General features: G+C 40.0%; 1 protein-coding gene across 1 annotated transcript; it reads right to left on the bottom strand.

Moving 5' to 3' along the window:
* Positions 1 to 1039: 1039 nt before the first annotated feature.
* LOC113661834 (GDP-L-fucose synthase-like) lies at positions 1040 to 24490 on the bottom strand. Its single transcript, XM_027176306.2, has 9 exons — positions 24321 to 24490; positions 22089 to 22203; positions 21057 to 21185; positions 20601 to 20674; positions 20025 to 20158; positions 2720 to 2851; positions 1871 to 1950; positions 1392 to 1491; positions 1040 to 1277 (listed from the first exon to the last, which is right to left on the bottom strand). Exons 1-9 carry the CDS (start codon positions 24467 to 24469, stop codon positions 1222 to 1224), a joined length of 969 nt encoding a protein of 322 aa, XP_027032107.2. The 5' UTR covers positions 24470 to 24490; the 3' UTR covers positions 1040 to 1221.
* Between the last annotated feature and the right edge of the window lie 203 nt (positions 24491 to 24693).

Raw genomic sequence — 24693 nt, 5'->3', positions numbered from 1 at the left:
TATTATAAATAATTTGATGTGATTCGGATAAGCGGTAGAAAATGAGTGAGTGAGTGAGAATTTGATGTGATGCTTGTAGAATGGGTTAGCACAGGGCTAAGCCCTGCCCTCTGATATAAACAACTGGGGCTGAATTATTTCTCACACAGAATGTAGGTTCATACAGCCAATCGCTCACAGTCGCTTTAATCAGGTGACACACCACAAACCTTGTACACAGAGTGAGCTCCATGATGTGGAGGTTAAGGTTGGTGTGGAAGATCTCGAGTGTCCTGCTCAGAGTCCTGATCTCAACCTGATGGGTGAAAGCTGGAGTTAAAGAGGTTTAATTGCTGCGTGATAAAATATACATTATATGGAGGTTATCAAACAGATGTATAAAACAGTGCAAGGTTTGTTTTTTGAAACTTAATTACTTTAGCATGATTTACCTGAGTAAAGATGTGATCTTGTCCCACTTTTCCACACCGGCAGGGGTCGTTGCTCCCCCGAGTGAGGCGAAACCTTTATAGGGAGGTTTCGCCTCAGGGGAGCAACGGCCACACAGACACACATATAAACACACAACACAAAACTCGCCTAACTCGCACACATATCCACGTACTACCACATACTACCCGTAGACACACACACTCACACACACACACTCATACACCTAAACACACAGACAGAGATGTTGTTTTTGAAATTCTGGACTTATTGTGGATCATTAGAGCTTTTAATCCTTCACAAAAACGAGCTGGGACATGACTGTGTGGGAAAGTCATAAAGAACTTCCACTCCAACCTTAACCTCCACATCATGGAGCTCGCTCTGTGTACAAGGTTTGTGGTGTGTCACCTGATTAAAGCGACTGTGACCGAATGGCTGTTTGAATCTACATTCTGTGTGAGAAATAAATCAGCCCCAGTTTGTGTTGTTTAAATGAGAGCATTCTACAAGCATCACATCACAATATCGTTTCTTTTGTTTTAAATCTCTTCAAACGTTCTCTTCTGTGACAATAAAGGAAAAACTGAAATTGCAAATCAAAGTTGAATTTTATTTTTATATTATTATAATTACATTGTAAAAGGCACATCATGTTGATTAAAACAGATTTATAAACACATTTCCTGAGATGATTTCTTGATTGAGAGACTGCTCACAGCCGAATTAACAACACATACAGATAAAGTGTAGAAAGCTCGTCACTCTGCGGCTTGTAGAATCGCAGAATAATTATTTGCGAGCGCTGTCGTAATTAGCAGCAAACCAATCACACGTCTCCTTCATTGCTAAGGAAAAGGAAACGTGTGTAAGTTCAGAATCAAACATCTGTGTGTGTGTGTGTGTGTGTGTGTGTGTGTGTGTGTGTGTGTGTGTGTGTGTGTGTGTGTGTGTGTGTTTACCTTCATGAAATGGAGTGAAGGTAAAATTAGGAAGGTAGCGTCTCAGTTTAGCGTTACTCGCCGTTTTCTTCAGCTGACCATCAGGTTTGCTTGTATCATACTGAACACATCAGGTAAAGGACTGTTTCACTGTACTGATACCACACACACACACACACACACACACACACACACACAGATAGCACACACTTAAATCTGATAGCATATCAGACTATTAATTATCCTGAGTGATAAATCATGGCATCTAGTACCTGAATGCTTGGTTTTTCTCAACTGTAATAATACTTGCTTTTGAAACACTCTAATAAACACTGAATCCAGTCAAAATAATAATAATAAAATAATAATGTGTAAGTATGTCTACAACGTTCAATACACATTCCACAATTACTACACACACACACACACACACACACACACACACACACACACACACACACACACACACACACACACACACACACAAGAGTGAAGGATACAATCACAGGTCCTGTGAAGCCAAAAGCTTTCACAATCGCATCAACAGCATCTTTAATGGTCATCTCTTCCTCCTCCCCAACTACAAACAGAACAGATCTGTACAGTGAGCAGTGAATAGGATGAAATGTGGATAAATTATATATATAATTCAACTATATAGAAGGCAGATATAGATATAGTTATAAAGATTTTAACAGAGACAATTAAAAATGCACCTTTAAAACACTTAGAAACAGTTAAATAAATAAGAGTATAACCTTTTATAATTTGTTTCTTTAAAGAAAAACAAAACATTATTACCAACAAAAACATAAATTTTAAAATAGGAGTTACTTGAATTAAAATGAAATAAATAAAATAATGCAATATTTATTATTATTGAATTTTTATTAAGAAAATACAAGATCTGTTGAAAAAAAGTCTCTAACTCGTATAAAATAATCATTTAACACCTTTTAATCTTTTTTAGTAAACAGAAATAAATCTAAATGTAAGCATTAATTTAATTTAATTTACTGATACACATTAAAACTGATTAAATCTTCTGAGCACTTTTATAATAAATATTTTAAATTTGAAATATAAATTATATATTTAAATGTGTAATTCAGTCTGACTCTTTATTAAGTTACAGGAACTCTTTACTCTTTACAGGTGAGTGATGAGTGAACAATAATAAATTGTGTTATTTAAAAAATGACTTTCATGAAGTAACTTTCACACTGAATAAATATTTGTTGTAATGATCCTAAAGAAGAAGCTCCCTAAAAACATTCATGCATGTCTTCCTAGTAATATCATGTGACCAGTGTGTGTTAGTGTGTGTCTTATCGATGAAGTGTGAGTACCTGAGAGAATGATGGGCTGGATTTCATCGTATTCTCTCAGCACCCAAACGCAAAGACGTGCCAAATCTACAGAGAAGATGAATTGACGTAGTCCTTGACCAGAACCCCAAACCTCCAGGGCTTTTCCGTCCCCTTAAAAACACACACAAATATTTCACAACAGTTTCTGGATTACTGGATTGACTGCCCAAGCTCGAGCATGAAAGACAGTCTACCAATAGAAGGAGGGAAGGGTGTTCATTGTAAAGACCAGATAATGACACACAGATGTCACCAGACTCTCAGTGTGACATTTCATCTTCATTCTGTAAGATTCTCAGTCCTCTCTGACATTGTCTTTTCTTGTACGATGCCTCACCCTCTGACAGTATGGACTTATTTTCTAGAAAGATGTGTTAATGATGCTAATGCTTCTCTGTCCAGGGTGTATCCTGCCTTGATGCCCGATGACGCCTGAGATAGGCACAGGCTCCCCGTGACCCGAGTAGTTCGGATAAGCGGTAGAAAATGAATGAATGAATGAATGAATGAATGAATGAATGAATGAATGAATGATGCTAATGCTAGCCTTTGTGCAGCTCTTCCTGGCTGTTCGGGAGATGATAATGTCTAACTAGTTAGTATGATATATATTTAAGTAGCCTAGTAGTTGTATCAACATCTGCAAGCAATCAACACCTGACTGTCAAATCAAATAAATTCAGTACAATTTAAAAACCTTTTGACAATATTTATTGTCATGTAACATAGAACTGAGCATATGTATGATTGTAGATATGTATAAAGTTCTCTCATTAAATAAATAAAAGTAGGCCTTCATTTCAAAATAAGAGAAAATAAATAAAATGTGAAAATTGTGTATGTTTAAATAAAGTGATTAACTTTCCCTTTTATATCTCAGTGAGAGAACTTAGCTCTAGCTTGGCTTGGGTTAGGGTTAAACCTGGGCTTGGGTTAGGGTTAGGGTTAAACCTGGGCTTGGGTTTGGGTTAGGGTTAAACCTGGCCTTGGGTTAGGCTTAAACCTGGCTTGAATGGAGTCAGGGCCATTCTCATACACATGTGGAGGTGCTCATTAGTGAGCCTGGAACAGTATTTAGATTTTATTATGTTCATTGTAGAAAGCCTCGCAGTTGTATGTAGAGCCAAACATGGTCAGGATGTATAGGGCTATTTTCCTCAGACCTGGGAAAGCTGTCTCAGGGACGCTGTCTTCAGATGTTTTGTCTCATAATGGCGTTTCACATTGCCACTTTTAATAAGTGAACATATGAGACACACTGGTTTGAAATGAGTCTGTCCATTCTGGATTAAATGCTCTATTTTCGCTGTTCACTTTTCTTTTTGGAGAATGCTATTTGTTCTTTATTCTCCTTTCTCCAGCTCACTCGACTGTTTCTCTCCCTTTCTCCGTCTCAGTCGTCTGTTTCTTTCCCTTTGTTTTCTAAATGTATTGCTATCTTTCTTCAGGGCTCTAAATTTTTGAAACAGGTGAGCGTAACATCTCCAACCCTCCAGCGTCCTGTCCAGAGACAAGCTGTTTTGTGGTGAGGTTTTGTTCAAACCAATCTTTGAAAATACCCTCTCTAATGAATATGTTTTTTGTTGTAATTGGTTGTTGCGTTACATCTTACCCAGATAGTGCTATTTCCCGATTGGCTATTGTGTAGCCACTTCTTTTTTGATTGGCTGATAAGTGTCAGACTCGACTAAGAACTCCAGGGGAGACGCGCTTGGTTCCTGCCCAGTTCCATAGAGACAGCGGTGCGGACTGATACATTTTGGGTGCTGTGGCTTATTAAATATATGATAAATAGTCAAAAAGTTTTTCTGCGTGAGAAATACGATGTGTGGTGGGAGAGCGTGAGAAAAGACCGACATGAGTAACTGCCACTCTCAATGCGTGACACATGACAGCCCTGTTTCTTTCATGTGTAACTTTTCTCAAATTCTCTCTCATCTATCTTGCACTGTTGAGTCACAGTGTTTACTTCAGGAATGCACAGACTTGATTGGCTGAATGGTATCACGTGGGATGGCTTAACTACAACTACCACTACTGTAAAGATTGCAAAAGCTGCGCCGATTAAAATAGAAGCGCCCTGTCAAGTTTTAAATCATAACCTTAGGTCCGGGTTAGTATTGGACAGCTTCTGGGTCCGGACCCGGACCGCGGCCCACCTGTTAGTGACCTATGCTCTACACCAACACTGTATCCATGCCTTATAGTTCCCATAACGACAAGCGTTCCCTGACCTGCTTAGCATACAACAGGTTTCACCCATCAGAGAGATATAAGGGTCATATTCCATCAGCTGACAGTTTTATTACCCTCTTATTACCCTGACAGCTGTTATGACAGCTGTCATTAGTGATATGAAATTAATAAAGGTCAAAGGTCATACCTTTGATCTGGCAGATGTATGACTTGACTCAAAGTAGTTAAAGAGCCCCCTTCACCTCCCACCACCCCGTCTTTTATATTGTTTTAACACCATTGTCATTGTGTCTGGTTCCTGTAGACAGGTGATAAGTAATTAAAACAAGGACATACAGTATGTTTTTTAAAAATGGGGTTTTATGATCCTCAGAGGAAGCAGTGTTGTAAAACAAGGACCTATGTTTTTTTTTTTAATGTTTTTTTGACCTTTCAGAGGAAGCAGTGTTGTAAAACAAGGACATATGTTTTTTTTTTTGTTTTGTTTTTTTTTAAATGGGTTTGTTTTTTTTGATCCCCTCAGAGGAAGCAGTATTGTAAAAGAAGGACCTATGTTTTGTTGTTTTTTTTTAAATGGGGTTTTATGACCCTTCAGAGGAAAATAGTGTTGTAAAACAAGTCCATATTTTTGTTTGACTAGATGGGAGGCAAACGGGTATTTCTCATAAATGAAGGTATAATATTCACATAGTTGCTAACTAACATATCTAAGATAGTTACTGGTTATCGAAATTATAAACAATCATGTATTTGGACAGTGCAAACATTTTCTACAAAGTTTTCTGAAGTGGTGTTGTGCACATTTAAAAATGGCGGAGGATGCTCATTTTGGTGCAGAGATGCAAATATGAACTTTATTTATCGTAATTTTTTTGGATATGAGTCATATTTATTTGTTATGTTGCTTCTTTGTGTAGGTTCACGGTGCTACGCAAACAAAGGTTTAATGGCGCTCTTTGCGAGCAAAATAAAGAAAGAAGCACCCGTCGGAAACTCTCTGTGTTTCTTTTATGGATACCAATGGGCAGCTACAGTGAAACTCGGCGCTTAAAGGAACCACGCATCTGTTACATCGCTGCTGTCGTCGTCTTCACGAGGTTGCATCTCTAAAGCACGGCCATTCTTCGAGTCAAGCGGCTGGGTGTTGTGACGTCATTGGAGAGCCTTAAAGAGCAAAGGACGGCAGGTGGCGGTTTTGTCGTTTCTACGTCACAGATGCAAGATGCAGTGAGAATTTGAGTTATAAGAGAGTTTAAGATCATGTTGCATAAAGTTACCTGAACTGTGTAAATTGAAAGAAATAATCCATGCTATACAACACATCTATTGTGTATAGTTTAAAGACTGAAATACATTATATGAGTAAAATTTGTGCATTGCTTAAAGAAACTTGAATATTTAGAGTATTCAAATAGTTACATTTTGTGTTAATGTTAACTATTGTGAAATCGGACACTTTCTGGTGATTGCTATTACAAGCTAATATTTGAATGTTGTATACATATATTGCTGTTTGTATTTGCATTTATCCTGCTTGCTAATATCTCTTGGGTGCATACATACTAGAGGTCTGACGAGAGTGGTATCACTTACTATTTAAATTTCTCCCCGATAACGGAAGCTGTAAATGCAGAGGAGGCCGTGGAAGATACTGTTGTACGAATTGTCGCACAAATAAATGAGATGACATTCCCAGCAGTAGAAATAAGCAACCCACCTGTACAGCAGATCAGATCAAGTTCACGTGAAAGAAGCTTGACAGAGAAGGGTCTAGAGATGCTTGAACAGGAAGCCAAGAAGCAAGAGAAAGCTTTCTATAAGGCTTATAACTTTTGGAAGGAGACTGCAAAAGAGACTAGATCTAGACTGAAAATGTTCTGTCCACCTGAGAATCTTGAAAGAATACTGCAAGACATTCAACGCAGGCAAAACTCAATTTATCAGCACTATGAACCAATACTGCGTAGCAATGTAACATGTCCAGACATTGTCAGTCGTATGGACGCTTGTGCTGCACTGACCGCTGAGATCAGTGATCTTGTGTGTAAACGGCTGGAGACAATAGATGAAGATTATAATGAAGTGCTTGTGAAGGAAAGAGTGAGACAGTTGCTAAATAAAGATGAGTATGGATCTATCTTTGGATTTACAGTAACAAACAGAATCATCACATGGATCCTGTAATCAATCAAAGACTTCTTCCACAATCTCAAGTAGACGAGCTGATGCAGAGGCAGAACTTGCAGCAAAACAAGAACAAGCTAAAGCTATGCAAGAAATCCATGATAAACAATTGAAGCTTGAAAAGATGGAGAGTGATTGGAAGCTTTGTGAAACTAAAATGCTTGCAGAAATAAAACAAAGGAAGATCGAAATGCACCCATCTCCTGGGTGCACAAATTTCGGTTTAAAGTACCTGGCACAGCAGTACAAAGCCAAACACCTATCAGTCTCAGTGTTTGTCGAAAAGAACTTTTATGTAGATGATGGTTTGACCAGTGTTCGTTCTGTCAATGAAGCCAAAGAACTGATCGTTGATGCTCAAGCACTGTGTAAACGTGGAGGCTTACGGCTTCATAAATTCAACTCAAATGAGGAAGATGTTCTCTGCTGCATAGACCCAACAGAAAGGGATATCACATCTAAGCCCCTTGACTTAAACCTTGAACAACGCCAACAGGACGTGTACTTGGAATTCAGTGGTCAACAAAGGATGACACTTTCAGATTCAGCATCAACTTTAAAGATCAGCCATCAACTCGCCGTGGTATCTTATCTGTCATTGCTTCCCTGTATGATCCACTAAGGTTTGTTTCACCATTCATTCTGCAGGGAAAGTGTATCCTGCAAGAACTGTGTAGAAGAGGCATAGGATGGGATGATCAGCTTCCAGATGAATTATGTTCACAGTGGGAGGATTGGAAAAATGGACTTCAAAGGCTTAAGGAACTTGCTATACCAAGATGTTATCACCCAAATGCTTTCAATAAAATCAAAACGGAACTGCACCATTTCTCCGATGCAAGTAATGCCAAAAAAAAAGTATACCGAGATTGAACTTGCAGCAGCTGTTGTGTCTGCAAGAATGAGTGTCATGCTGAAAACAGAGCTTGACATGAAGATTGAGCAAAGAGTTCTTCTGGACAGATTCAAAGGTTGTTCTGGCATACATTAACAATGAAGCACAAAGTTTTCATGTATTTGTTGCTAACTGTGTGCAGCTCATAAGAGACATTACGGATCTGAGTCACTGGCATTATGTTAATACAACAGAAAACCCAGCTGATCACGCCTCTAGAGGGCTTCACGCCTCGGACATCTCTTCATCGAATTGGTTATCAGGACCCAAATTTCTGTGGGAACAAGAAGTAAGTCCAACACCATACACATCTGTCAACCTGCTTGTTGGTGACCCTGAAGTTAAATCAGTCCAAACATTTGTGACCACAATCAGCAATAGTACGGACAATGCTTCTAAAGGTTGTTGTAAGGATAAAAAGACTGGGATCAAAACAGAAATTCCTTAGCGATCATGTGACTGTCGAGGAGCGTCAGAAGGCTGCTGAAGCAGTGATTAAGCTTGTGCAGCAGGAAGCATTCTCAAAAGAAACAAGAATGATTGAGAAGGGGAACTTTCTTCCAAGTTCTAGTGCATTATACCACCTAGATCCTATTTTCGACAAAGGTCTTCTTCGTGTAGGCGGAAGACTGAAAAGGTCATCACTCAGTCCCGAACTAAAACATCCAGTGGTTCTCCCAAAGAAGAGTTACATCACCAATCTAATTCTGTCACATTACCACACCGAAGTTTGTCATCAGGGTTGAAACCAAACTCAAATGGAGCTGAGAATGAATGGATTTTGGATGATTGGGGGCAGTAAGTCAGTTGTGAAGCTGATACACAAGTGTGTGCAATGCCGAAAACTTAGACGACCAACAGAACAACAGCGAATGGCAGAACTTCCCAAAGAACGTGTTGAAGTATCTGCTCCCTTCACATTCTGCGACATGGATTGTTTTGGGCCATTTGTCATGAAGAGAACTCGCAAGGAATACAAGAGCTATGGCCTAATATTCACTTGCCTATCATCTCGTGCAGTTCATATTGAAATGATTGAAGATTTGTCCACAGATGCCTTTATTAATGCCTTGAGGTGCTTTATCATTCTTAGAGGAGCAGTACGCAAACTTCAGTGTCACCATGGTACCAACTTTGTGGGAGCCAGAAATGAGCTCAAAGAATCAATGAAACAAGTTGACCCCAAAGCTCTGGAAGTGTTTCTCTCTGAGAAACAATGCGAGTTTGTATTTAATGCTCCCTATGCATCTCACGCTGGAGGCATTTGGGAGCGTCAAATTCGTACAGTGCGAAATGTATTCAATGCCACACTTGCTCAGTGCCCAGGTAGGCTTGACGATGCTTCACTCAAAACACTGTTCTACGAAGCAATGGCCATAGTTAATAGTCGTCCATTAACGGTGGATAGCATTAATGATCCAAATTAACTTGAACCTCTGACCAAACCATTTAATATTGATGAAGTCTGATGTTGCACTTCCACCTCCAGGAAAATTCGTCAAAGAAGACATATACGCTACAAAATGATGGCGTAGAGTCCAATACTTAGTTGAGCAGTTTTGGAGTCGCTGGAAGAAGGAGTATCTTCTTAACATTTCAACGCGCCAAAAGTGGCATACTCCTCGCCGAAATCTCAGAATAAATGATGTTGTAATCATCAAAGAAGATATGCTCCCAAGAAGTCAGTGGCAGTTAGGCAGAGTGATCGAAACTGTCAAAGAGAGTGATGGACTTGTTAGGCGAGTGAAGGTACAAGTAAGAGGAAGAAAACGTCAACCGTCCAAGCCCACAATCATTGAAAGGCCCATCCAGAAATTGGTGGTGCTTCTTGAAGAAGAGTGACTGTTAATGGCTTGGGTGATAACCTCACATCAGACCAAGTAATTTCTAAAATGCTTTCTAGTCATTGCATAAATTCATGAAACTGAATGGAGGTCATGTAAAGGTCCAGAATCATGTTCTGATTCATTTTCAGTTTGTTCTGTTGATTCATCATTCCATGATTGGTGGGAGTGTAAATGACCGGTTGTGTTACTTTAAATATTTCTTGAAGATGTTACATGTTTCAGCACGTTTTCTTGAGCATGTTAGGTTATGCTGTAGGGGGAGTAACGCAAAGGTAATTAGATCAGCAGAGAGAAAAGAGTGAAGATTCATGTTCCTGTACAGTCCTTGTGCATATATGTGTTTTCCAGTGAGCAAAGATTAAATTCTGCTTAATTTCATCTTAGTTCCCTTTGGTAAAGCGGAGCGAAGTATGTGATGTCGAAATATGTTACGTGTAGTAAGTTATAGTTTATTGCAAAGACCTGCGAGCCTGTTAGCATGTACATGTTAATCATTGAGTTCCTTTTGTTAATTAATCGTTTGATATTGTCTTCATCTGCTTTATCATTTATTAGGGGTCAAGCCCCGAAGGGGCGTAGACACCTATTGTTATTGTCGGTTTTCTTATTATTATTCTTCCTCTTCTTCCATTTAAGTCAATGGCAGCTCATAGAACCGTGTGTAGGAAAGTTATGTAATTTGGCACACATGTAGAGGCCAGTCTTAGAAGTTATTCTAGCAACTTTGGTGTGTCTAGCTCAAACCCTCTAGCGCCACCAACAGTCCAAACATCCAATTATGTTCATGTTCATAACTGCTGACTGGTAAGGCCTAGAGACACAGTTCTTGCATATTTTGGATCCTTTGCTCATGCCGATTCGAATGCACCACATGACATAATTTCTGTCATGAATACCTTTCCGCCATTTAGAATTTTCTATAAAACCTACTTTGTCAAACTCCTCCTAGATCGTTTGTCCGATTTGCATGTCCTTTGGTATCTAGCATCTAGAGACACCCGAGACAAAAAGTTATCAAAAGCTTTTTGATAGACCAATGCCTTCTTGTATACCGTGGCAACATACATGTTGGCGAGCATGCCAAAACAGACGTGAGGCAGTATCATCGCAAAACTTATGCATCTCGACACGAAACCTGGTAAATGTCATTATAGTCATGACCTGAGGGTGTATGCAACGTTTCGTGACAGCGCCACCTAGTGGCCACGAGATTTTAAAAACATCTATTTTCGCTTATAACGACTGCAAACGTGAGTCTAAAATCATGAAGGGAGTGTTGTTAGACTCCTTGAGGCATGCTGAGTCAAAGGATACCAAACGGTTTTCGGACGGCCACTTTTTGTGGTGGTGAGCACGCCAAAACAGACGTGAGGCTGTATCTTCGCAAAACTTATGCGTGTCGACACAAAACTTGGTATATGTCATTATAGTCATGACCTGAGGGTGCATGCAATGTTTCGTGACAGCGCCACCTAGTGGTCACAAGATTTTAAAAACAGCTATTTTCGCTTATAACGACTGCAAACTTTAGTCTAAAATCATGAAGGGAGTGTTGTTAGACTCCTTGAGGCATGCTGAGTCAAACGATACCAAACCATCGCAACATACATGGCGGCGAGCACGCCAAAACAGACGTGAAGCTGTATGTTCGCAAAACTTATGCTTGTCGACACGAAACTTGGTATATGTCATTATAGTCATGACCTGAGGGTGCATGCAACGTTTTGTGACAGCGCCACCTAGTGGCGATGATATTTTTAAAACAATGCCATATCGCTACGAAACTTGGTATGGTTAATCACCGACATGTTCTGAGTGCATGTGATCGGCTTGACCCCGGAATGGCTGCTTGCAGCTATATTTATTATTATTATTATTCCTCTTCTTCCATTGAAGTCAATGGCAGCCCATAGAACCGTATGTAGGAAAGTTATGTAATTTGGCACACATGTAGAGGCCAGTCTTCGAAGTTACTCTAGCAACTTTGGTGTGTCTAGCTCAAACCCTTTAGCGCCACCAACAGTCCAAAATCCAATTATGTTCAAGTTCATAACTGCTGACTGATAAGGCCTAGAGACACAGTTCTTGCATATTTTGGATCTTTTGCTCATGCCGAATCGAATGCAGTACATGACATAATTTCTGTCATGGACACCTATCCGCCATTTTGAATTTTCGGAAATACCTACTTTTTCGAACTCCTCCTAAACCGTTTGTCCAATTTGCATGTCCTTTGGTATCTAGCATCTAGAGACACCCGAGACAAAAAAGTTATCAAAAGTTTTTTGATAGACCAATGCTTTCTTGTATACCGTGGCAACAAACATGGTGGCGAGCACGCCAAAACAGACATGGGGCTGTATCTTCGCAAAACTTATGCGTGTCGACACAAAACTTGGTGTATTTCATTATAGTCATGACCTGAGGGTGTATGCAACGTTTCGTGACAGCGCCACCTAGTGGCCTTGAGATTTTAAAAACAGTTATTTTTGCTTATAACTACTGCAAATGTGAGTCTAAAATCATGAAGGGAGTGTTGTTAGACTCCTTGAGGCATGCCGACTCAAACGATACCAAACGGTTTTTGGACGGCCATTTTGTGTGGTGGCGAGCACGCCAAAACAGATGTGAGGCTGTATCTTCGCAAAACTTATGCGTGTTGACATGAAACTTGGTGTATGTCATTATAGTCATGACCTGATGGTGCATGCAATGTTTCGTGACAACGCCACCTAGTGGTCACAAGATTTTAAAAACAGCTATTTTCGCTTATAACTATGCAAACTTTAGTCTAAAATCATGAAGGAGGTGCTGTTAGACTCCTTGAGGCATGCTGAGTCAAACGATACCAAACCGTCACATCATACGTGGCGGCGAGCACACTAAAACAGACATGAGGCTGTATGTTCGGAAAACTTATGCATGTCGACACGAAACTTGGGATATGTCATTATAGTCATGACCTGAGAGTGCATGCACCGTTTTGTGACAGCGCCACCTAGTGGCAACGAGATTTTAAAAACAATGCCATATCGCTACGAAACTTGGTATGGTTCATCAGCGACATGTTCTGAGCGCATATGATCGGCTTGACCCCAGAATGGCTGATTGCAGCTATATTTAGGGGTCAAGCCCGAAAGGGGCGTAGACACCTATTGTTATTGTCGGTTTTATTATTATTATTATTATTATTTGGGGTCAAGCCCCAAAGGGGCGTAGACACCTATTGTTATTGTCGGTTTTATTATTATTATTATTATTATTATTATTATTATTATTATTATTATTATTATTATTATTATTCCTCTTCTTCCATTGAAGTCAATGGCAGCCCATAGAACTGTATGTAGGAAAGTTATGTAATTTGGCACACATGTAGAGGCCAGTCTTAGAGGTTACTCTAGCAACTTTGGTGTGTCTAGCTCAAACCCTTTAGTGCCACCAACAGTCGAAAATCCAATTATGTTCATGTTCATAACTGCTGACTGGTAAGGCCTAGAGACACAGTTCTTGCATATTTTTGATCGTTTGCTCATGCCAATTCGAATGCACCATATGACATCATTTCCGTCATGAATACCTTTCCGCCATTTTGAATTTTCCATAAAACCTACTTTTTCGAACTCCTCCTAGACCGTTTGTCCAATTTGCATGTCCTTTAGTATGTAGCATCTAGAGACACCCGAGACAAAAAGTTATCAAAAGCTCTTTGATAGACCAATGCCTTCTCGTATACCGTGGCAACATACATGGTGGCGAGCACGCCAAAACAGACGTGAGGCCGTATCTTCGCAAAACGTATGCGTGTCAACACGAACCTTGCTATATGTCATTATAGTCATGACCTGAGGGTGCATGCAACGTTTCTTGACAGCGCCACCTAGTGGCCACGAGATTTAAAAAACAGCTATTTTTGCTTATAACTACTGCAAACGTGAGTCTAAAATCATGAAGGGAGTGTTGTTAGACTCCTTGAGGCATGCCGACTCAAACGATACCAAACGGTTTTTGGACGGCCATTTTGTGTGGTGGCGAGCACGCCAAAACAGACGTGAGACTGTATCTTCGCAAAACTTATGCTTGTCGACACGAAACTTGGTGTATGTCTTTATAGTCATGACCTGAGGGTGCATGCAACGTTTCGTGACAACACCACCTAGTGGTCACAAGATTTTAAAAACAGTGCCATATCGCTACGAAACTTGGTATGGTTCATCAGCGACATGTTCTGAGTGCATGTGATCGGCTTGACCCCGGAATGGCTGCTTCAGCTATATTTATTATTATTATTCTTCCTCTTCTTCCATTGAAGTCAATGGCAGCCCATAGAACCGTATGTAGGAAAGTTATGTAATTTGGCACACATGTATAGGCCAGTCTTAGAAGTTACTATAGCAACTTTGGTGTGTCTAGCTCAAACCCTTTAGCGCCACCAACAGTCCAAACATCCAATTATGTTCATGTTCATAACTGCTGACTGATAAGGCCTAGAGACACCGTTCTTGCAATTTTGGATCCTTTGCTCATGCCGAATCGAATGTACCACATGACATCATTTCTGTCATGGACACCTATCCGCCATTTTGAATTTTCCGTAATACCTACTTTGTCGAACTCCTCCTAGACCGTTTGTCCGATTTGCATGTCTTTTGGTATCTAGCATCTAGAGACACCCTAGACAAAAAGTTATCAAAAGCTTTTTGATAGACCAATGCCTTCTTGTATACCGTGGCAACATACATGGTGGCGATCACGGCAAAACAGACGTGAGGCTGTATCTTCGCAAAACTTATGCGGGTCGACACAAAACTTGGTATATGTCATTATAGTCATGACCTGAGGGTGTATGCAACGTTTCGTGACAGCGCCACCTAGTGGCCACGAGATTTTTAAAACAGCTATTTTCACTTATAACTACTGCAAACTTTAGTCTAAAATCATGAAGGAGGTGTTGTTAGACTCCTTGAGGCATGCTGAGTCAAACAATACCAAACCGTGGCAACATACATGGCGGCGAGCACGCCAAAACAGACTTAAGGCTGTATGTTTGCAAAACTTATACGTGTCGACATGAAACTTGGTAAATGTCATTACAGTCATGACCTGAGGGTGCATGCAATGTTTTGTGACAGCGCCCCCTAGTGGCGATGAGATTTTATAAACAATACCATATCGCTAGGAAATTTGGTATGGTTCATCAGCGACATGTTCTTAGTGCCTGTGATCAGCTTGACCCCGGAATGGCTGCTTGCAGCTATATTTATTATTATTATTCTTCATCTTCTTCCATTAAAGTCAATGGCAGCCCATAGAACCGTACATAGGAAAGTTATGTAATTTGGCGCACATGTAGAGGCCCGTCTTAGAAGTTACTCTAGCAACTTTGGTGTGTCTTTCTCAAACCTTTTAGCGCCACCAACAGTCCAGACATCGAATTATGTTCATGTTCATAACTGCTGACTGGTAATTCCTAGAGACACAGTTCTTGCATATTTTGGATCCTTTCCTCATGCCGATTCGAATGCACCATATGACATCATTTCTGTCATGAATACCTTTCCGCCATTTTGAATTTTCCGTAATATCTACTTTGTCGAACTACTCCTAGACCGTTTGTCCGATTTGCATGTCCTTTGGTATCTAGCATCTAGAGACACCCGAGACAAAAAGTTATCAGTAGTTTTTTGATAGACCAATGCCTTTTCGTATTCTGTGGCAACATACATGGTGGCGAGCACGCCAAAACGGACGTGAGGCCGTATCTTCGCAAAACTTATGCGTGTCGACACGAAACTTGGTATATGTCATTATCCTCATGACCTGAGGGTGCATGCAATGTTTCGTGACAGCGCTACCTAGTGGCCACGAGATTTGAAAAATAGCTATTTTCACTTATAACTACTGCAAACGTGAGTCTAAAATCATGAAGGGAGTGTTGTTAGACTACTTGAGGCATGCTGAGCCAAAGGATACCAAACGGTTTTCTGACGGCCTTTTTGTGTGGTGGCGAGCACGCCAAAACAGACGTGAGGCTGTATCTTCGCAAAACGTATGCGTGTCGACACGAAACTTGGTATATGTCATTATAGTCATGGCCTGAGGGTGCATGCAACGTTTCGTGACAGCGCCACCTAGTGGTCACGAGATTTTAAAAACAGTTATTTTCGTTTATTACTATGGCAAACTTTAGTCTAAAATCATGAAGGAGGTGTTGTTAGACTTCTTGAGGCATGCTGAGTCAAACGATACCAAACCGTCGCAACATACATGGCGGCAAGCACGCCAAAACAGACGTGAGGCTGACTGTTCGCAAAACTTATGCGTGTCGACACAAAACTTGGTAAATGTCATTACAGTCATGAGCGCATGTGATCGGCTTGACCCCGGAATGACTGCTTGCAGCTATGTTTATTAGGGGTCAAGCCCCGAAGGGGCGTAGACACCTATTGTTATTGTCGGTTTTCTTATTATTAGGGGTCAAGCCCCGGAGGGGTGTAGACACCTATTGTTATTGTCGGTTTTCTTATTATTATTATTATTATTAGGGGTCAAGCCCCGAAGGGGCGTAGACACCTATTGTTATTGTCGGTTTTCTTATTATTAGGGGTCAAGCCCCAAAGGGGCGTAGACACCTATTGTTATTGTCGGTTTTCTTATTATTATTATTATTATTATTATTATTATTATTATTATTATTATTATTATTAGGGGTCAAGCCCCGAAGGGGCGTAGACACCTATTGTTATTGTCGGTTTTCTTATTATTATTCTTAGTATTATTCTTCTTATTATTATTCCTCTTCTTCCATTGAAGTCAATGACAGCCCATAGAACCGTATGTAGGAAAGTTATGTAATTTGGCAAACATGTAGAGGCCAGTCTTAGAAATTACTCTAGCAACTTTGGTGTGTCTAGCTCAAACCCTTTAGCGCCACCAACAGTCCAAACGCCAATTATGTTCATGTTCATAACTGCTGACTGGTAAGGCCTAGAGACACAGTTCTTGCATATTTTGGATCCGTTGCTTATGCTGATTCGAATGCACCATATGACATCATTTCCGTCATGAATACCTTTCCGCCATTTTGAATTTTCCGTAATACCTACTTTTTCGAACTCCTCCTAGTCCGTTTGTCCAATTTGCATGTCCTTTGGTATCTAGCATCTAGAGACAACCTAGACAAAAAGTTATCAAAAGTTTTTTGATAGACCCATGCCGTCTCGTATACCATGGCAACATACATGGTGGCGAGCACGCCAAAACAGACGTGAGGCCGTATCTTCGCAAAACTTATGCGTGTCGACACGAAACTTGGTATATGTCATTATAGTCATGACCTGAGGGTGTATGCAACGTTTCGTGACAGCGCCACCTAGTGGCCACGAGATTTTAAAAACAGCTATTTTTGCTCATAACTACTGCAAACGTGAGTCTAAAATCATGAAGGGAGTGTTGTTAGACTCCTTGAGGCATGCCGACTCAAACGATACCAAACGGTTTTCGGACGGCCATTTTGTGTGGTGGCGAGCATGCCAAAACAGACGTGAGGCTGTATCTTCGCAAAACTTATGCGTTTTGACATGAAACATGGTGTATGTCATTATAGTCATGACCTGAGGGTGCATGCAACGTTTCGTGACAACGCCACCTAGTGGTCACAAGATTTTAAAAACAGCTATTTTCGCTTACAACTACTGCAAACTTTAGTCTAAAATCATGAAGGTGGTGTTGTTAGACTCCTTGAGGCATGCTGAGTTAAACGATACCAAACCGTCGCAACTTACATGGCGGCGAGCACGCCAAATCAGACGTGAGGCTGTATGTTCGCAAAACGTATGCGTGTCGACACGAAACTTGGGACATTTCATTATAGTCATGACCTGAGAGTGCATGCAACGTTTTGTGACAGCGCCACCTAGTGGCAACGAGATATTAAAAACAATGCCATATCGCTACGAAACTTGGTATGGTTCATCAGCCACGTGTTCTGAGCACATGTGATCGGCTTGACCCTGGAATGGCTGATTGCAGCTATATTATTTTATATGTTACTCTGTAAATGTGAACTTTATTTATCGTAATTTTTTTTTAAAAGAGTCGTATTTATTTATGTTGCTTCTTTGTGTCGTTTCACGGTGCTACGCAAACAAAGGTTTAATGGCGCTCTTCGCGAGCAAAATAAAGAAAGAAGCACCCGTCGGAAACTTTCTGTGTCTCCTTTATGGATACCATGGGCAGCTACAGATACTACTTGTTATAGTAAAGGACACCGAGTTTTTTATTTTGGTTAACTGTTATGCCACCAACAACAAAGCCAACAATAATATACTTTTTTCACATATCGAGTCGAGAATTCAGTATTTTATTGTCATATATCCTTTTGCCAAAATTGTATGGGGAGGGGATTTTAATACCGTGTTTGATGAAACACTTGATAGATGGCCTCCTAAAAGATATCCTGGCCCTGGTAGCGAACTGATCAATGTGTGTTCTGGATTGGGTATTATAGATGTATGGCGATATAAAAATCCAAACAGGGAGGAGTATACATGGAGTAATAAGGATGCATCACTGTGCTCATGTCTTGATCATTGGTTAGTGTCTAACAATATAATTAATAATGTGACCTCAGTCCTGATTGAACCATGTATAATGACAGATCATAAAGGAATATTTATTGAAATGGATTTGGTGCAGGGTAAATCAGGTAAAAGAAATGGTAATTACTGGAAATTAAATAGTACATTGCTAGAAAATGAAGGCTTCAAGATTCAAATTAAACAAATTATTGAGAAATATTGGGCAGGTGCATGTACAGAAAACCTGTATGGAAAATACTGGGAACTAATGAAGTTTGACATTAGAACAGCAGCTATTAACCAGGGAAGAATTGTAGCGAAATGTAAAAGAGTGAAAGAGAAATCCGTTATTGCGGAAATTTGAAGTTGAGTAAAACAAAAAAGGAAACCTTGAGTGTTACAGTGATTGAGAAATTAAATGTATTACAAACTGAATTAGATAGCATATAGGAGGAAAAAGCAAGAGGAGCATTTGTGCGATCTAGACATAAATGGTTAGAAAAAAGGTAGAAAAATACTAAATATTTTTGTGGCCTTCAGAAGAGAAACAGTGAATTTGCCTTAGTCTCAAAATTAATGACCAACAACGTAATTGTAAATAATCATTTAGTTACTGCAAAGTATGTAGCCCAGTTTTATAGTAATTTGTATTCCTCCACCTTGACCACTTCCAGTATTGATAGATTTTTAATAAAATTTATGAGTGACATCAAAAAAATAGATCAGGATTTTTTGTACTTGTGTGACGAAGAAATTAATATTGAGGAGTTGAGCGAGTGTATTAACCTGCTAAAAAGCATTAAATCACCAGGCAACGACGGGCTAACAGGGGGGTTCTACAGGACTTTTTCTAAGGAACTTTCACCATTTTATTATCAGTTTTTATAGAAGCAACAAATAAAAAAGAATTGCCAGCTTCATTAAAACAAGGCATAATAACATTGATTCCCAAACCTAACAAAGATAAGTTGCTTATCGATAATTGGAGACCAGTTAGTTTGCTCAATAATGACAGTAAATTGTTTGCGATGATTTTTGCAAGAAGGTTTAAACAAACTCGTAGATGAAGAACAGTCTGGTTTTATGCAAGGCCGTCATATAAGGAATAATATTAGGCTGGTCTTGGATATGATTGATTATAATCACCTTATCAATGATGACAGTTTTATTTTATTTATTGACTTCTATAAAGCTTTTGATACTGTAAATCATGATTTTATTTTCAAAGTTATTAAGTTGTTGGGTTTTGGTGATTTGTTTTTAAAAGCAGTTAAAACATATAACGAATGTAATAGCTCGGTTAAACTTGCTGAAGGAACTGGATGCCCTCTTTCTCCTTTTTATTTTTGTTAGTCACTCAAGTTTTGGCAGTACATATTAAGAAAAGTAAATTTAATGGTATCAGTGCTTTGGGTGCAGAATTTAAACTTAGTCAGTTTGCTGATGAATCTAGATAAATCTGCATTGTTTCCCCTAAAAGCTTGGACAATGGATGATCAGGTAACATTTGATGAGTAGAATTAAATTCTAAATAACTACAAAATGTGTGTATGTGTGTGTGTTTGTGTGACAGTGTTTCTTACTCTTTGCCAGGTAAGTCTTATGGATGAGTGCAGGAACAAAGTGAGCGTCCTCGATGTTGAAGTTGTCATGTGGGCCAAAAATGTTTGTAGGAATGACAGCTGTGTATCGCCGTCCATGCTGCTGAAAACAGGCTCTACACACACATACACACACACACACACACACACACACACACACACACACACACACACACACACACACACACACACAGATATTTCACTGCCAGCAAATAGATCTTGAGAGCCGTTTCCATCACACCTGTTAACTGTATTACATAATTATCCCACAGATGACTTTAAACCTGAAACACTAATGTTCTGCAAGCTAATGTTTTTTGTCTGACCGACTAATTTGTTGGTGCGATGCTGCAATTATACGTCTTATAAAATCCCATGGGTGTCACACAACGAAACTAGAAAGAACAAACTCCTCTTGTGAAATCTTAGCTGTGTCAGAAAGCGTAACACGATCCTTCTGACTGCTAAAAACACGGACATTGGAGACTCTTTAGAGGAAGTTTAAGTAAACAATCTTCTCCTCACACACTCTTTTTTTAATGGTGAGACGTGACAAACCTGTTGTATACGTCAAGTATTCTCTTGGCGTGAGCATAACCCGAGTTGGACTCATGAGGAGGACCGTTATGGATCTATGAACAAGATGAATATGTGACAGTTTACATCTTTGTTTCTTTGTACCTGCTGCTGTAGTCATAAAGACTCAACCCAGGATTCACTGTGAGCTCATTCAGAACATGATGTAAACACATTCTGTTGCCTTCCTCTTTACTCGTCTGCATCTGTTTACTGGAACTATTTATGATCCCACTACCGCAGGAATATGATTAAAGATGAAGAATAGCAGACTCACCTGCACACACACACACTTCTCAAAGCTGCCAGGATGATGTCCAAATATGGGACGGGCTTTTAGGGTTCATAAAGTCTAATAATGTAGATTAAACTATTTAACTCTGTGTGTGTGTGTGTGTGTGTGTGTGTGTGTGTGTGTGTGTGTGTGTGTGTGTGTACCATAGTCTCATCAATGGGATATGTGGTGTTATCAGGAAACATGCACGTGGACAAACACGAGACGACTTTCACCACGTTAAACTCATGAGCCATTTGCAGCACGTTATCGTTGATGGACAGGTTCTTCCTCTTAAAAAGAAAGTACAAACGTTCTGGATAAACAAATTAGAAGTACAATTGTGTGTGTGTGTGTGTGTGTGTGTGTGTGTGTGTGTGTGTGTGTGTGTGTGTGTGTGTGTGTGTGTGTGTGTGTGTGTGTGTGTGTGTGAGTGAGTGTGTGTATGTAAGTGAGTGTTTGTGTGTAAGTGTGTGTAGGTGAGGGTGTGTGTGTGTGTGTGTGTGTGTGTGTGTGTGTGTGTGTGTTTGTGTGTAAGTGAGTGTTTGTGTGTAAGTGAGTGTGTGTATCAAGGGCATCGATTTGGGTATCCAGGGAACACTCAATTGTCCCTAACAATAATTCGACCAAGCCTATGTATATTTATACATAACCACTGATGTCCGTCTGTGTCTTGTGCTTTTTTAATTATTTCATTTAACATTTATCCAGGAATCATTAAATAAGATGAAAATATTTTACAACGGCTTTCTGTAAAAAAAATAGCGCAACTTGTGGAATACAAAAGGTTAACAGATTTACCCCTCCAATGAATCCCGCCTCTGTAACTCACCTCTCTAAAAGGATTGGCCTTTGCCTTTTTTGAGTCCTGCCTCTCTAACCCACATCGCTGTTTGATTGGCTTTGTCTTTCTCGCTAATGTGTTGAGGTCGGAGGCTGCAGCTATATTCCTTTGTATGAAGCAATATGCAACGTGATTATGCAGGCTACCGGTATGTGAGGAAGAAAGTATTCTTATAACAACAGTTTTATGCACAAAATAAGGGGGAATGTTGTCCCCACCAATGTCAAATAAATTATGTCCCCACTAATGTCAAAATCAAACTCACGCCATTGGTGTGTGTGTGTGTGTGTGTGTGTGTGTGTGTGTGTGTGTGTGTGTGTGTGTGTGTGTGTGTGTGTGTGTGATATATTACCAGGAAATGTAGGTTCTGTCTCAAGTGCATGAAGAGCCCGCTCACTACAGCTGCGAGGTGAATAACGTGTGTTGGCTGATGTTTCTCAAAGACGGCCCTCGTCTCAGCTGTGTTTCTGTAAAAAAGTGCAGTTTTTATTTTTGTCACTGAATTTTCTTTACATTCTCAATCATCTCTACAGAACATCACCCAGGTACGAGGGAACGAGTGTGTAGATGGAGTCAGATTCTCAGGAATGTAGTAAATAGAATGAGTTTCCATCACAGGGCTGCTTGATTCTGATTGGTCGGAATTTGTTGATTAATTTTCTATCATAGAAAAGCTGATAAAACTTCATCTGCAAGGTTCATATTAATGCATTTGTCCTAATATGTTACTGCTTTGTTGAGTTGAGCATTGATGTTCAGTATTGAATTGATTTGTGATGTCACAGTCCACAGCTGAAGTCAGAGGCTCATACAGTGGGGAGAACAAGTATTTGATACAGTGCCGATTTTGCAGGTTTGCCCACTTACAAAGCATGTAGAAGTCTGTAATTTATATCATAGGTACTCATCAACTGTGAGTGACGAAATCTAAAACAAAAATCCAGAAAATCACATTGTATGATTTTTACATAATTTATTTTATTGCATGATATACTGTAAGTATTTGATACATCCAAAAAGCAGAACTTAATATTTGGTACAGAAACCTTTGTTTGCAATTACAGAGATCATACGTTTCCTGTAGTTCTTGACCAGGTTTGCACACACTGCATCAGGGATTTTGGCACATTCCTCCATACAGACCTTCTCCAGATCCTTTAGGTTTCGGGGCTGTCGCTGGGCAATACGGACTTTCAGCTCCCTCCAAATATTTTCTATTGGGTTCAGGTCTGGAGACTGGCTAGGCCACTCCAGGATCTTGAGATGCTTCTTACAGAGCCACTCCTTAGTTGCACAGGCTGTGTGTTTCGGGTCGTTGTCTTGCTGGAAGACCCAGACACGACTCATCTTTAATGCTCTTACTGAGGGAAGGAGGTTGTTGCCCAAGATATCACGATACATGGCCCCATCCATCCTGCAGTCATCCTGTCCCATTTGCAGAAAAGCATCCCCAAAGAATGATGTTCCCACCTCCATGCTTCAAGGTTGGAATGGTGTTCTTGGGTTTGTACTCATCCTTCTTCTTTCGGCGAGTGGAGTTTAGACAGAAATCTCTATTTTTGTCTCATCAGACCACATGACCTTCTCCCATTCCTCCTCTGGATCATCCAGATGGTCATTGGCAAACTTCAGATGGGCCTGGACATGCGCTGGCTTGATTGGGACCTTGCATGTGCTGCAGGATTTTAATCCATGATGGCGTAATGTGTTACTAATGGTTTTTCTTTGAGACTGTGGTCCCAGCTCTCTTCAGGTCATTGACCAGGTCCTGCCATGTAGTTCTGGGCTGATCCCTCACTTTTCTCATGATCATTGACACCCCACGAGGTGAGATCTTGCATGGTGCCCCAGACTGAGGGAGATTGAACCATCTTGAACCATTTTCTAATAATTGCACCAACAGTTGTTGCCTTCTCACCAAGCTGCTTGCCTATTGTCCTGTAGTCCACCCCAGCCTTGTGCAGGTCTAGAATTTTACCCCTGATGTCCTTACACAGCTCTCTGGTCTTGGCCAATGTGGAGAGGTTGGAGTCTGTTTGATTGAGTGTGTGGACAGGTGTCTTTTATACAGGTAACGAGTTCAAACTGGTGCAGAAAAACAGGTAATGTGTGGAGAACAGGATGGCTATTTAAAGAAGAACTAACAGGAACTAAGAACTAAGAGCCGGAATTCTTACTGGTTGGTAGGAGATCAAACACTTATGTCATGCAATAAAATGCAAATTAATTATTTAAAAATCATACAATGTGATTTTCCGGATTTTTGTTTTAGATTTCGTCACTCACAGTTGATCAGTACCTATGATATAAATTCCAGACTTCTACATGCTTTGTAAGTGGGCAAACCTGCAAAATTGGCAGTGTATCAAATACTTGTTCTCCCCACTGTATATAGCTAATTCTTGTATTTTATTATTTTGCCGTCTAGGTTTAAAAGTTAAACTTGTATTGTGGTATTTGTATGCAGTGTTTTACTGTCTAGAAAGCTTTAATCAATGGTTAAGCTGACAATATAAAACCACTGTCTATAAAATTGGAGATTCACATGATGTTAATGTGTTAAGAGCTTAGTTTTGGAACTCACGTCAGATCTGCATCTTTTGAGCTGATGAAGATCCACTCCTCTCCTTCTTTCGCTCCTCCTTCCTGCTTCACCACACGCTCTATGGCTTTCCCCACCAGGCCCCTGCCTCCCGTCACCAGCACCCGCATCGGTCTCGTCTCATTCTCCATCTGACGAACAGAGGTAGAGTCGGTAATTTATTTAAAATTGTCATGTGCACAGTGAAAACACAATGGTTCAGACCATACAATGAAATTCTTAGTTTGCACGTCTCCCTTACAAAAGAATAAAAATAAATAATAGAAATGAAATGGATGAAAAAAAAATAAGGAACACAGTATATACAGATTAAGATTTATGTTAGGTGCTCAGTGAGTGATGTGGCCGCATTCAG

Source organism: Tachysurus fulvidraco, chromosome 18, assembly GCF_022655615.1.
Source record: "Tachysurus fulvidraco isolate hzauxx_2018 chromosome 18, HZAU_PFXX_2.0, whole genome shotgun sequence".
In the NCBI taxonomy this organism is placed as follows: Eukaryota; Metazoa; Chordata; class Actinopteri; order Siluriformes; family Bagridae; genus Tachysurus; species Tachysurus fulvidraco.
The sequence above is the reverse complement of the archived record's forward strand: the minus strand, read 5'-3'. Positions and strand labels throughout refer to the sequence as shown.

Coding starts and splice junctions, on each gene's coding strand:
- LOC113661834 (XM_027176306.2), bottom strand. CDS start 24,469: ATGGAGAATGAGACGAGACCGATGCGGGTGCTGGTGACGGGAGGCAGG. Junction 20,675..21,056: donor ATCCCATTGATGAGACTATG/GTACACACACAC, acceptor TCTTGTTCATAG/ATCCATAACGGTCCTCCTCA. Junction 1,278..1,391: donor CTTCACTCCATTTCATGAAG/GTAAACACACAC, acceptor CCTTTTCCTTAG/CAATGAAGGAGACGTGTGAT.